General features: G+C 40.5%; 1 protein-coding gene across 1 annotated transcript in view; it reads left to right on the forward strand.

Moving 5' to 3' along the window:
- The window catches only part of DRC11 (dynein regulatory complex subunit 11), a gene marked incomplete at its 5' end in the record, with an annotated part of 169,612 nt that overhangs the window by 65,736 nt on the left and 88,767 nt on the right, over nt 1-15,109 (forward strand). Inside the window, one exon of the mRNA XM_079710231.1 lies at nt 5,170-5,292. Coding sequence (XP_079566357.1) covers nt 5,170-5,292 — 123 coding nt within the window. The remainder of the gene's footprint in view (nt 1-5,169; nt 5,293-15,109) is intronic.

The raw sequence follows: 15,109 nt of genomic DNA on the forward strand, positions 1-15,109 counted from the left end.
GACAAAATATTTCTTAGTTCAAAAGTTAATATCATGCTTAATGAAATTCACAGGAAACATTTCCACTGGTGTCATGAAAAATACAAGGGTAGCCATTATCTCCATTGACCCACAGGATCTATTGAACACTATTACACAAGAGAAAGAATGTAGAGATAGAGAATTGGAATGGAAGAGGGGAAATCGTCACTTATTGCAGATATGTTCTGTACTTAGAAAAGCAAAGAGATAAACTGAAAAACACCTTAAACAATATGAGAAGTAAGATGGGGAGTTACAAAATTAATATGCAGAAAGAGAAAGCTTTTCTATGTTCAAACAGCAGCTACATAGAAAATATAATAAAAGAGTCCATTTACAATGGCAACAATGGCACGAAGATAAAATATCCAGGAATAAATTTAATAATAAATGTGTGTTCTATGGGAAGAAAAGCTTAAAACATTCTGAAGGGGCTTCCCTGGTGGCGCAGTGGTTGGGAGTCAGCCTGCTGATGCAGGGGACACGTGTTCGTTCCCCGGTCTGGGAGGATCCCACATGCCGTGGAGCGGCTGGGCCCGTGAGCCATGGCCGCGGAGCCTGTGCTCCACAACAGGAGAGGCCACAACAGTGAGAGGCCCGCATACAGAAAAAAAAAAAAAAATTCTGAAGAATGAAAATGAGCAGATAGAAAAGCATATTCTGTTCTTAGGTAGGAATACTCAATGTTATAAATACTTCAGCACTCCCAAACATCATCTATACATGTAGTACGATCCAAATAAAAATACCAATAGCATTTTGTTGGAGTGGGGAGTCAGGGCATGCAGAGGGTGACTAATTTGATTCTAAACTTTAGGTAGAAAGTAAATAACCAGGAATAACTAGTAAAATTCTGAGAATGAAGGGTAATGAGGAGGAACCAGCCCTGCCAGATATTAAAACATGTTTTAAAGAGCCCATTGATATAGGCAAATGACTAAATGAAAAAGAATAGAAAATCAAGAAATATATCCAAATACACATGGAAATTTAGTATATAATAAAGAAGCATCTCATCTTTCTTGTAGAAGGAAAAGAAAAAGACCATTTAATGAATGGTATTATAGTAACCAGGTTGTCAACTGGAAAAGAAGAAAATTAATCTCTATCTCTTGATACTTTAGCCCAGAATGATTCCAAATGTATCAAAGGTTTAAATGTCAAACAAAACAAAAACACAAAAGGACTAGAAGCAGCCAACAAAGAAATATGTCATAACCTCAGAGTGGGAAAGACCTTTTTACCTCTGTCGCACAACCCAGGAGTCATAGAAGAAAAAAAACATAAATTAAACTACGTTAAAAAATTTTTTTAACCTGCATGGCAAAACTGACCCCAAGTAAAGTCAAACGACAGATGACACACTGCAAGAATTATTTGTAATGAATATCACAGGTAAGAGATCATTTTTCTAATATATAAAGAGCTCCTACAGCTCTATAAGAAAAAACTCAATAACCCAATATTTTTAAAGCCAAAGGATATGAACAGTTCTCAGAAATGAAAATCTAAATGGATTTGAAACATAATAAAAGATGTTCAACATATGAAAAGACAACCAACCTCACACGTATAAGAGAAATGCAAATTAAAGCTACACTGACAGACAAAATTGACAGATTAAACCTCATCAAAATTCAAAACTTTGGGACTTCAAAAGATGCCATTAAGAAAATGCAAATACAAGAACAGACTGGAAGAAGATATTTGAAAACTTATACTTGATAAAGGATTTGTATCCAGAATGTACAAAGAACTCGTACATCTCAATAATAAGACAAACAATCCAATCAAAAAATGAGCAAAAGACTCGAATAGACAATTCACAAAGGAATATATATGAATAGCTAATAGGCACATGGAAGGATGCTCAACACCATTAGTCATTAGGAAGATGAAAATTAAAACTATAATAAGGTACCATTTCACAACCACTAGGATGGCTGTAATTAAAAAAAAAAAAAGACAATAACAAATGTTGAGGATGTAGAGAAGAGGCAATCCCCCTACATGGCCAGTGGGGATGTAAAGTGGTGCAGCCACATTGGAAAACCAGTTTGTCAATTTTTTAAAAGTTAAATATAAATTTACCAAATGACTCAGCACTTCCACTCTTAGGACTTTATCCAAGAGAAATGAAAACATATGTCCATGCAAAAAAAAATTGTATGTGAATATTTGTAGGAGCATTACTCATAATAGCCAAAATTTTGAAACAACCTAAATATCCATCAGTTGGTGAATGGGTAGGTGAAATGTGGTATATCCATGCAATTGAATATTATTCAGCAATAAAAAAGGAACAAACGATTTATACATGGTATAACTTGGGTGAAGCTCAAAAGCATGATGCACAGTGAAAGAAGCCAGACATGAGAGACCACATAGTATACAATTCTGTTTATATGAAATGTCCAAAAAGAGTAGATCTATAGAAGCAGAAAGTTGATTAGAGCCTGGGGAGAAGGGCAGGAGAAGGAAGACAGATTAACAATTAATGGACATGAGGGGATCTTAGTGGGGTGATGGAAGTGTGCTAAAACTGATTTTTGGTGATGGTTGCACAACTTGATAAATTTACTAAAAAATGATTGAATTATACACTTGAAATGGGTAAATGTAAAATACGCTTCAATAAAGTTATACATGTATTTTCAAAAAGAAAAATAAAACAGGTAGCAGGCCAGATTTGACCTTCAGTCCCCTTAGTTTACCAAAAACGTGATGGTTGAGTTAATAGGCACTGAAGTGCACCTCTAATTTTAGGAGGTTTTGCTATAGTTGAAGAGCACAAGCAAAATAAGTTCCATATTGACACCTAAAAAAAAAACCCCAAAACAAATACAACAACATGCCATTTTTCACCCGTTCAACTGGCAAACATAAGCGCCGTGTTGGTGAGCATGTGGGGAAATGCGTAGTTGCCCGCATCGCTGGCAGAAGTGTAAATCAGCAGAACCCGGTAGAGGCTGTTTGATGGTATTATACATGTATGTGCATGTGATCCAGCGTTTCTCCTCGTGGGAATTATCCTGCACGTATGCTCGCACACTTGCAAAATGACATTTGCATGCGTTGATTCATGGCAGCTTTGTGGGTAATAGCAAAAGATTGGAAATAACCTTAATTTCCTTTGGTAGGAGAATGGTCAGATAAGTTACGAACGGGGAGGAAACATTTCACTACATGCTCTTTCATAACTTCTGAAGTGTGGATGTTGTAAACGTTTTATCTATTCAAAATAGTAAATAAACTGGGTAAAGATCTAGAGGAGACAAACAATGCTGTTGATGCAATCGATACACTGAATTTTATGCTTCACAAATAAGGATTTTATCCTCTTTTCAGATGCATATGTATATATATATATTCAAGTTTCTGAAAGTTTCCAAACTTCCGAGAACCAAAACATGTCCATTTTCCCTAAGTGCACCAGAGCATAAAAGTCCTGGCAGCCACAGTTTGGTTCTATGAGTGAAGGTGAGCCTGATCCCCAAGGAAAACATTACTCCTCTGATAACAAGGGACTTCTAATCCTATCTAAAGACACCCTTTTTATTACCAGATAATGTGCACAACATATATGTCACCTCAACTCCCCAGTACCCCCTCGCTGAGCACCCCCCGCCCCTGAAAAATCTTCATTAGAGCCTAGGGGATGGGTGAGCCTCAGGATGGTGTGGAGTTAGACACATGACTATAGTTTTTTTTTTTTTAAGTCCAGATGGTGCCTGAATAGTCTGCTTTGTTCATGATAAAGCTGTTTTGAACACTTTTAAAGGTATGAAGTAAGCTCCTAAAAATAACCTAGCTATAAATTCAAAAATACAATACTAGAAAATAAACTTCAGCATTTTAGTAAATCACAGTAAGGCATAATCAAAGTAGGCTTGATCCCAGGAAGATGGTTTAGTACAACACACTAGGGGTGAAATGATATTAGCCCTTTTTTTTAAGTGCATACCTTGCTCTCCAGAAGTAACCACTGTACTGAATTTGGTGTTTATCATTCCCTTACATTTCTTACACTTTGACTATGTATGTATGTATCCTGAAACCGTAACCGTCAAGTATCATTTTTTTGTTTCACTAGATGCGTTTCACAATGAAGGATAAATTTAGAGATGTCGTTCAGCATCTTTTTTGCCTCTTTACTTTCTACATGATGCAGGTCATCCTGGTTAGCACCTGTTTGAATCCCGGCTCAAGCTACTTACTAGCTGTGCAGGTGGACCATGTGACTGAACGCTTTGTGCCCCATTTCCCTCATCGATAAAACAGGTCGATAACCACTTCCACCCGTGGGCTGTGCTCTGCAGTAACTGAGCTCGTCTTTGTGAAGCTCTTAGAGCCGTGCCTGGTGATCATTAGTGCTGTGGATGGAAGTGTTGACTTCATTCTAAAGCTGAGCAAACTGAGGCTCAGAGGGGTTATGCTGCTTGTCTCAGTCACATGACCAGTGATGAGCAGAGCCCGAGGGTCAAACAGGCTTGTGTCCCATCACGGTCACCATCCTACCTCCCAGAATTCACAGTGGGAGAGAGCTCAGTAAATACCTACTGTATTGAATGGAATTATATAGTTTTTACAGACTTCCACTAATTCTCCAGTGACGCTAATCCTATGTGAACCAGCTATTTTTTAACCAATATTTTAAATTTTAGGAGGACAAATGGATTTTTGTAGGAAATACAAATTAAATCACAGGTAAAAGACACCAACTCTGAGGAGAGATGCATGATCATATATGGAGTCCAAGCAGGAAACAGCAGGAGTTTTTGGCTAGGATTTGGGGAAGAGGTGTGCGTGGGCCCGGCGCTTGGGCTGCGGCTGAGATGCTGACGGAGCCGAGACCTCTCCTGGAACCCCTGGGAGCCAGAGCAGCTCTGAACCCGCAGGGAATTGGTTCAGAAATGTCCACCCTCCCTCTCTATCTGCCCTCCAAGATCCCACTGCTGCCTGCACTGATGAATCCAACGAAAGGCAGATGGCAGGAGGGAGACCAGTGGTGCTAGAGGGCTCGGTCTGTGGGCCCACAGCAGGGCAGAGGAGGGACACTGGCACAGATACTTCCTTCCAGACAGGAAAAATAGTCCTCATCTCCATCCAACTCTATGCAAATGCCACGATGATTTTGTTTTTTACCAGGTTATTGAGGATATTATTGCAAGCCAAGAAGAGGAGGAAAAAAACAAAAAGAAGAAAAAGGAAGAGAAACCCGAAAAAGGCAAAAAAGGAAAGGAAAAGAAAGAAACAAAGGGAAAAAATAAGGTAAGGTATTTGGAATTTTAGAAATTGGGGATTTTTTTGCTTTTCTGCTTTGAATCCGTGGAATAATCTCGAATTTGTTGAGACTGTAGTCACTCGTTTCCTTGGGAACCATGCTATGTACCAGCTGTTTTTCTTTTTTTTTTTTCACCTTTCTTTTTTTTTTTCCCCAATGTATTTATTTATTTATTTATTTATTTATTAGTTTCTGCTTTATAACAAAGTGAATCAGTCATACATATACATCTGTTCCCACATCCCTTCCCTCATGCATCTCCCTCCCTCCCACCCTCCCTATCCCACCCCTCCAGGCGGTCACAAAGCACCGAGCTGATCTCCCTGTGCTCTGCGGCTGCTTCCCACTATCTATCTACCTTACGTTTGGTAGTGTATATATGTCCATGCCTCTATTTTGCTTTGTCACAGCTTACCCTTCCCCCTCCCCATATCCTCAGTTCCATTCTCAAGTAGGTCTGTGTCTTTATTCCCGTTTTACCCCTAGGTTCTTCATGACATTTTTTTCCCCTTAAATTCCATATATATGTGTTAGCATACGGTATTTGTCTTTCTCGTTCTGACTTACTTCACTCTGTATGACAGACTCTAGGTCTATCCATCTCATTACAAATAGCTCAGTTTCGTTTCTTTTTATGGCTGAGTAATATTCCATTGTATATATGTGCCACATCTTCTTTATCCATTCATCTGATGATGGACACTTAGGTTGTTTCCAGCTCTGGGCTATTGTGAATAGAGCTGCAATGAACATTTTGGTACATGTCTCTTTTTGAATTATGGTTTTCTCAGGGTATATGCCTAGTAGTGGGATTGCTGGGTCATATGGTAGTTCTATTTTTAGTTTTTTAAGGAACCTCCATACTGTTCTCCATAGTGGCTGTACCAATTCACATTCCCACCAGCAGTGCAAGAGTGTTCCCTTTTCTCCACACCCTCTCCAGCATTTATTGTTTCTAGATTTCTTGATGATGGCCATTCTGACTGGTGTGAGATGATATCTCATTGTAGTTTTGATTTGCATTTCTCTAATGATTAATGATGTTGAACATTCTTTCATGTGTTTGTTGGCAGTCTGTATATCTTCTTTGGAGAAATGCCTATTTAAGTCTTCTGCCCATTTTTGGATTGGGTTGTTTGTTTTTTTGCTATTGAGCTGCATGAGCTGTTTATAAATTTTGGAGATTAATCCTTTGTCAGTTGCTTCATTTGCAAATATTTTCTCCCATTCTGAGGGTTGTCTTTTGGTCTTGTTTATGGTTTCCTTTGCTGTGCAAAAGCTTTGAAGTTTCATTAGGTCCCATTTGTTTATCTTTGTTTTTATTTCCATTTCTCTAGGAGGTGGGTCCAAAAAGATCTTGCTGTCATTTATGTCATAGAGTGTTCTACCTATGTTTTCCTCTAAGAGTTTGATAGTTTCTGGCCTTACATTGAAGTCTTTAATCCATTTTGAGCTTATTTTTGTGTATGGTGTTAGGGAATGATCTAATCTCAAACTTCTACATGTCCCTGTCCAGTTTTCCCAGCACCACTTATTGAAGAGGCTGTCCTTTCTCCACTGTACATTCCTGCCTCCTTTATCAAAGATAAGTTGGCCATATGTGCATGGGTTTATCTCTGGGCTTTCTATCCTGATCCACTGATCTATCTTTCTGTTTTTATGCCAGTACCACACTGTCTTGATTACTGTAGCTTTGTAGTATAGTCTGAAGTCAGGGAGCCTGATTCCTCCAGCTCCGTTTTTCGTTCTCAAGATTGCTTTGGCTATTCGGGGTCTTTTGTTTTTCCAAACAAATTTTGAAATTTTTTGTTCTAGTTCTGTGAAAAATGCCAGTGGTAGTTTGATAGGGATTGCATTGAATCTGTAGATTGCTTTGGGTAGTAGAGTCATTTTCACAATATTGATTCTTCCAATCCAGGAGCATGGTATATCTCTCCATCTATTTGTATCATCTTTAATTTCTTTCATCAGTGTCTTATAATTTTCTGCATACAGGTCTTTTGTCTCCTTAGGTAGGTTTATTCCTAGATATTTTATTCTTTTTGTTGCAATGGTAAATGGGAGTGTTTTCTGGATTTCATTTTCAGATTTTTCATCATTAGTGTACAGGAATGCCAGAGATTTCTGTACATTAATTTTGTATCCTGCTACTTTACCAAATTCATTGATTAGCTCTAGTAGTTTTTCGGTAGCATCTTTAGGATTCTCTATGTATAGTATCATGTCATCTGCAAACAGTGACAGCTTTACTTCTTCTTTTCCAATTTGGATTCCTTTTATTTCCTTTTCTTCTCTGATTGCTGTGGCTAAAACTTCCAAAACTATGTTGAATAAGAGTGGTGAGAGTGGGCAGCCTTGTCTTGTTCCTGATCTTAGTGGAAATGGTTTCAGTTTTTCACCATTGAGGACGATGTTGGCTGTGGGTTTGTCATATATGGCCTTTATTATGTTGAGGAAAGTTCCCTCTATGCCTACTTTCTGCAGGGTTTTTATCATAAATGGGTGTTGAATTTTGTCGAAAGCTTTCTCTGCATCTATTGAGATGATCATATGGTTTTTCTCCTTCAACTTGTTAATATGGTGTATCACATTGATTGATTTGCGTATATTGAAGAATCCTTGCATTCCTGGAATAAACCCCACTTGATCATGGTGTATGATTCTTTTAATGTGCTGTTGGATTCTGTTTGCTAGTATTTTGTTGAGGATTTTTGTATCTATGTTCATCAGTGATATTGGCCTGTAGTTTTCTTTCTTTGTGACATCCTTGCCTGGTTTTGGTATCAAGGTGATGGTGGCCTCGTAGAATGAGTTTGGGAGTGTTCCTTCCTCTGATATTGTTTGGAAGAGTTTGAGAAGGATGGGTGTTAGCTCTTCTCTAAATGTTTGATAAAATTCGCCTGTGAAGCCATCTGGTCCTGGGCTTTTGTTTGATGGAAGATTTTTAATCACAGTTTCAATTTCAGTGCTTGTGATTGGTCTATTCATATATTCTATTTCTTCCTGAGTCAGTCTTGGTAGGTTGTGCATTTCTAAGAATTTGTCCATTTCTTCCAGGTTGTCCATTTTACTGGCATAGAGTTGCTTATAGTAATCTCTCATGATCTTTTGTATTTCTGCAGTGTCAGTTGTTACTTCTCCTTTTTCATTTCTAATTCTATTGATTTGAGTCTTCTCCCTTCTTTTCTTGATGAGTCTGGCTAATGGTTTGTCAATTTTGTTTATCTTCTCAAAGAACCAGCTTTTAGTTTGGTTGATCTTTGCTATCGTTTCCTTCATTTCTTTTTCATTTATTTCTGATCTGATCTTTATGATTTCTTTCCTTCTGCTAACTTTGGGGGTTTTTTGTTCTTCTTTCTCTAATTGCTTTAGGTGCAGGGTCAGGTTGTTTACTCGAAATGTTTCCTGTTTCTTAAGGTAGGATTGTATTGCTATAAACTTCCCCCTTAGAACTGCTTTTGCTGCGTCCCATAGGTTTTGGGTCGTCGTGTCTCCATTGTCATTTGTTTCTAGGTATTTTTTAATTTCCTCTTTGATTTCTTCAGTGATCACTTCGTTATTGAGTAGTGTATTGTTTAGCCTCCATGTGTTTGTATTTTTTACAGATCTTTTCCTGTAATTGATGTCTAGTCTCGTAGCATTGTAGTCGGAAAAGATACTTGATACAATTTCAATTTTCTTAAATTTACCAAGGCTTGATTTGTGACCCAAGATATGATCTATCCTGGAGAATGTTCCATGAGCACTTGAGAAAAATGTGTATTCTGTTGTTTTTGGATGGAATGTCCTATAAATATCAACTAAGTCCATCTTGTTTAATGTATCATTTAAAGCTTGTGTTTCCTTACTTATTTTCATTTTGGATGATCTGTCCATTGGTGAAAGTGGGGTGTTAAAGTCCCCTACTATGATCGTGTTACTGTCGATTTCCTCTTTTATGGCTCTTAGTATTTGCCTTATATATTGAGGTGCTCCTATGTTGGGTGCATAAATATTTACAATTGTTATATCTTCTTCTTGGATCGATCCCTTTATCGTTATGTAGTGTCCTTCTTTGTCTCTTCTAATAGTCTTTATTTTAAAGCCTATTTTGTCTGATATAAAAATTGCTACTCCAGCTTTCTTTTGATTTCCATTTGCATGGTATATCTTTTTCCATCCCCTTACTTTCAATCTGTATGTGTCTCTAGGTCTGAAGTGGGTCTCTTGTAGACAGCATATATATGGGTCTTGTTTTTGTATCCATTCAGCCACTCTGTGTCTTTTGGTGGGAGCATTTAGTCCATTTACATTTAAGGTAATTATTGATATGTATGTTCCTATTCCCATTTCCTTAATTGCTTTGGGTTCGTTATTGTAGGTATATTCCTTCTGTTGTGTTTCTTGCCTAGAGAAGTTCCTTTAGCATTTGTTGTAAAGCTGGTTTTGTGGTGCTGAACTCTCTCAGCTTTTGCTTGTGGGTAAAGTTTTTAATTTCTCCATCAAATCTGAATGAGATCCTTGCTGGGTAGAGTAATCTTGGTTGCAGGTTTCTCTCCTTCATCACTTTAATTATGTCCTGCCACTCCCTTCTGGCTTGTAGAGTTTCTGCTGAGAGATCACCAGCTGTTTTACTTTTTTTTTTTTCCTCTTTTTTTTTTATGAAAGCTGACACTTTTTTTTATTTGTTATTTATTTTATACATATTCGTGTATTTATGTCAATCCCAGTCTCCCAATTCATCCCACCACCACCACCACCCACCACTTTCCCCCCTTGGTGTCCATACGTTTGTCCTCTGCATCTGCGTCTCTATTTCTGCCCTGCAAACCAGTTCATCTGTACCGTTTTTCTAGATCCCACATTTGTGCGTTAATATACGATACTTGTTTTTCTCTTTCTGACTTACTTCACTCTGTATGACAGCATCTAGGTCCATCCACGTCTCTACAAATGACCCAATTTTGTTCCTTTTTATGGCTGAGTAATATTCCATTGTATATATGTACCACATCTTCATTTTTTTTTTCATGTTGGTCAACAGTTGCCATCTTTTCTATGACTTATAAATACCTATTAGGATAAGGAGTGGTTTCAACAACTCAGATACTTTACATTATTCACAAATGTGATAGCTTTGAATTTTCATTCTTCAAGATAAATGATTCCACTCATCTTTTCTCAAGGGTAGAGATAAGTAACAGTTCTTGGCAAACTAAGTCACCAATACAAAGTCAAAATAATTGCGTCTGCTTTCACCAAAGTGTGTTCATTTCAATTTATCACTTCACGTAGACATGTTGGACCTGTTTTAACAGGACTTGTTTCTTACTACCCAAAGGAAAGCAGAGTCCAGAGTCACTGCGGGCCGGGCATGCCCTGTGCAATGGGGTTGCTGGGTGGTGGGCGGGCAGGGGGGTGTTGCTGTCCTGGGTGCGATCGGAGGGCTTTTCACCCTCAAACATGTGGAGAGACCACTGCCAGGGTGGTGGTTCTCTCTGCATAAACTCCTTCTTTGGGAAATGGAATTCAGGCTGAAAGCTAGCATCATCTGAAAACGTGAATATGTTCACTATAGCGGCTGGCCCAGACAGATACTGCTTCACAGCTGACCAAAACCCTGATCTGAATCAGAGTGGATCCTGAAAGGTTGTGTCCCTCTGTGACTGTCCAGAAGCAGAGGCCCAGCTCTAGCTCGGGTAGCCGTGGCCATGATCCTCATGTTCTGAGGATTCCCACTGACGCTCAGACTCGCAAATTTCTCTGTGGGAGAAGCAACTCACTGGGGTCTGGTAGATGCATCTGGGACTTTTGGACGCATCACAGTGAGAGAGAAATTGGACAGGCTTTGTAGTCAAGGAGTGACTGGACCAAGGAGGCAGAAGTTGTGAGCAAAGGAGAGGGGGTGATGGTGAATATAAAATGTCCATACCCAAAGTCCACAAAAATGCAAGTGATAAAAGCCAGCCTCTTGTTTAAAATCCTTTGGCTTGATTGAGGCCGACATGGCAGGCGAGGGTCCCTCTCCAGTGGTCACGCCTGCACGGTGATATGCGGAAATCAAGCACCTGGCCCTGCTGTCCTGCCCTCTCTAACTGTGTTCCATTGTTTTGCTGTGCGGACAAAAGAAGAGAGACCCCTCCCCACTCATTTTGAGAACAGCCCACTCCACTGTAGTGGATGCTGAACGGGGCCCCTCTGATGCCCCCTTCAGGACCAAGGGGCTCAATCCCCAGCTACCCAGGATGCGGTGCTGACCCCTCACACTTAGTCCCTCCCCAGGAACTGTTCAGGGTCTAGGGGCGTGCTTCAAGTGAAGTGAGCCACCGCCACGGGGCACAGGCCTTCAAGGACAGTCGCATTAGGGCCTTCCCTTGAGGTCCAGTGGTTAAGAGTCTGCACTTCTACTGCAGGGGCATGGGTTCAATCCCTGGTCGGGGAACTGAGATCCCACAGGCCTGCACGGTGCAGCCAAAAATAAATGAATAAATAAATAAACAAACAAATAAATAAATGAAATGAAATGAAGAAATAGCATCATCTTAGGAAAAAAAAAAAGATAGTCACGTCAGGGTACAAAGACCCAGCCCCACACCTCCCAGGACAACTCTGAAGGGTTCTCCTAGCTCCTGGGCTCCCTGTGGGATCAGCTACCACTCTCTTGCCATTGCATCCCAGTTCAGCTCCCCCTCTGCCCAGTTCTGCTCCCCCTCTGTCCAGTTCAGCTCCCCCTCTGTCCAGCTCAGCTCCCCCTCTGTCCAGTTCAGCTCCCCCTCTGTCCAGCTCAGCTCCCCCTCTACCCAGTTCAGCTCCCCCTCTGTCCAGTTCAGCTCCCCCTCTGCCCAGTTCAGCTCCCCCTCTGTCCAGCTCAGCTCCCCCTCTGTCCAGTTCAGCTCCCCCTCTACCCAGTTCAGCTCCCCCTCTGTCCAGTTCAGCTCCCCCTCTGTCCAGCTCAGCTCCCCCTCTGTCCAGTTCAGCTCCCCCTCTGTCCAGCTCAGCTCCCCCCTCTGTCCAGCTCAGCTCCCCCTCTGTCCAGTGCCACTTCTCTCCCGCCCTCCCTTGCAGGTGATATTCCCAACAAACCACCTGCACGTTCTCCATCTCAGTGTTTCCAGGGAGCCCCACCACGGGACCAGCTATTTGCTCTGTCTCATGGACTTACAAAGCTTTCAACCTTGTTACCTTTGTGATATTTTAAGTCTATTTTCCCTTTATGGAGATTAGTTGACATATTCAGATGTTTTTATATGAGGTCTTTCCCAAGTTTTCTGACTATATATATGGGGCTGGCAATTGAGAGATGACCAACTGTTATAAAAATACTCAAAGAATAACCATACAGCTCTGCTGTTGTGGTTAGGGGTTAGAGTTAGGGGTGAGTCAGTATCTGCAAGTTAAACAAAACTCGTTTCCTCTGTTTCCTGCCTTACCCTCTAACCAGGATGAATAATAGACGTCTTTTTCTACAGGTCAAAATACTAATTTCCACACAAGGATTTGAATAGCTGGTCTCAGGAATGCTTCCTGATTCTTTAGAAATGATTTTAGAATAAGACTTTAAAAGTCAATGGAAAAGGTAATCTGATCTGTAAGAAACATACCAACATCATTTAATTGTATCAAGTTTTCATAGAGATTAACATTTCACATTTTAATAATCACATTGTCCCTGTGTAGACCTGTACTTTTCATATAAATTCATTTCTAAGTAATCCTGAAGGATTTTCCCCATCATTTTCAGCTACTTCATAAATGCTGATGTACTCAAACTTTGCTTTTTTGTCCAAAACCATTCATCATTAAGTGACTATTTAATAGCTAGTTAATAAAACACTATCACTCAACAAAGACCAGATTGTGTAGCAGATAGTTTCAGATTTTTATGGAACAAGCTTCACTAACAGTGAATTTTAATTTGCAAGTGTCAAACTCACTCATGCATATTTAGAGGAAGAGATGCTTAGAATAAAATTGAAATTCTTCCAGTTGTCCCTTTTCTTAGGCAGTGCTTCAAAATTATCTTGCCAGGTGGAGGAGGATTTTAAAAATTAACTGTATCAAGTGAGCTGTCTTTTTGGTTTTGGTTTTTTTTTTCTGGAACAAGTTAGAATTTTAGGGGTGCAGGCAGATGAGTAGGGCAATAGGTGGTCTGTGGGTTCCCTGGAAACACTGAGATGGAGAACGTACAGGTGGTTTTTTGGGAACATCACGTGCAAGGGAGGGAGGGAGAGACGTGGCACCGGACAGAGGGGGGAGCTGAACTGGGTACAGGGGGAGCTGAACTGGGATGCATTTTCAAAGGAGCATAAATATCCAGGGAGGAGCTGTTGGGAGGGGCCTGGAGGGTGAGTGGATTAGAAGGCTGGGCGGGGGCAGTATTCCAGGCAATCTCCAAGCCACAGAACCAGAGGACAACTTCAGAGCATGGATGACAGGAGGCCAGGATAGGTATGCAGTGTGTGGAACCCGAAAGGCTGCAGCAGGCAATGAGTGATCCCTTGGGGGGCCTGGCAGAGACTTCTTCAGAGAGAAGATGGACAGAGAGAAGACCCTGTAAAGAGGCTGAAAAGACAAGCTATAGACTAGGAGAAAGTATTTTCAAATTATATATCTGACAAATAATTTGTATCTAGAATATATAAAGAATTCTCAGAATTCAACAGTAAGAAAAAAATGTCTTTCTTTTAAATCTTTTGTTTTAAATCCCTCTCTGAAAGTATTGAGGATTGCAGATAAGGAGATCCCCTTAAACGAGGGCTTTGATAGCAGAGATGCTGGTGCCAGAAGGACATTTTCTGCCGACCAATAGCAATCTCTGCAAATATGCTTTCAACACCAACATAATTTTATTTGCCTCACTCTGGGCCTCGTGTTGGCTTTAGAAACAAAAATACAGCAAAAGAGCACTCTGTAATCCATCCCTACAGTTCTTTTCTCTTTCTTGTTTTTCAATGTTCCATATGTTCAACCATTTGGAACTACCTTCAGTGGTTTTGTCCTGCCCATAACACGTGCTCACGCGAATGCTAAGGAGTCTTCTGTAAGTTTCCTCCAGCCATAAAATGACTTGACTTGGTGCTCACTTCTTCTGGAAAGATCCTTGGACCTATCCGTATGCAGCATGATTAGCTTGAAAAGCTATTGTTTGTCTGCAGTGCCACCCAGCCGTTCTGGCCACAGTGCCCCTTGGCCCAAGGAGGTGCTCCACATTGAACCGTGGAGCCAACCACGTTCTTACATAATTTTAGAGTATTTCAAACCAAATGTTGCACTACTTCACACAGATGGAAAAGTGAGTGTCATGGGTTTCCAGAGGCTGCTATCAGGAATAAGGATTTCATTATGGAAATATACATACGGAGCATCTTCTGTGTCCACTGAAGTGCAGTAAGAGAGGGGATATAAGGATGTGAGGCTTCTGGGCTGTAGAGGCAGGAGCTCTTAACCCAGGGAACACGGACCCTATGGATACACACCCTGAAATTGTACGGAATTACGCGAGATGCATTCTCCTGGGAACAAGGTGTATGGGTTTTCTTTGTGTTTTCAAAGGATTCTTCCCTCTAAAAAGCTCAAAAACCACTGCATACGGAAAGGACATATTGGGTTGTATAAGGGAAGGGCCAAGAGAAGCACTGCAGACTCAGAAGAGAGTGAGGCTCTATAAGCATTGGAAAAGGTGGAAGCTTCCCGGAGGGGGTGGCATCTCAGGAGAGCTACAGGAGTCTACGCACGTCTCATCTCAGGGGAACAAAATCTCCTGGCCGATGCCCCACTTCCTGTCCTGCACGTTCAATCTCTTCTTCTCGCAGCAGCCAGAGTGAC

This window comes from Hyperoodon ampullatus, assembly GCF_949752795.1.
Source record: "Hyperoodon ampullatus genome assembly, chromosome: 8".
NCBI classification, from domain to species: domain Eukaryota; kingdom Metazoa; phylum Chordata; class Mammalia; order Artiodactyla; family Ziphiidae; genus Hyperoodon; species Hyperoodon ampullatus.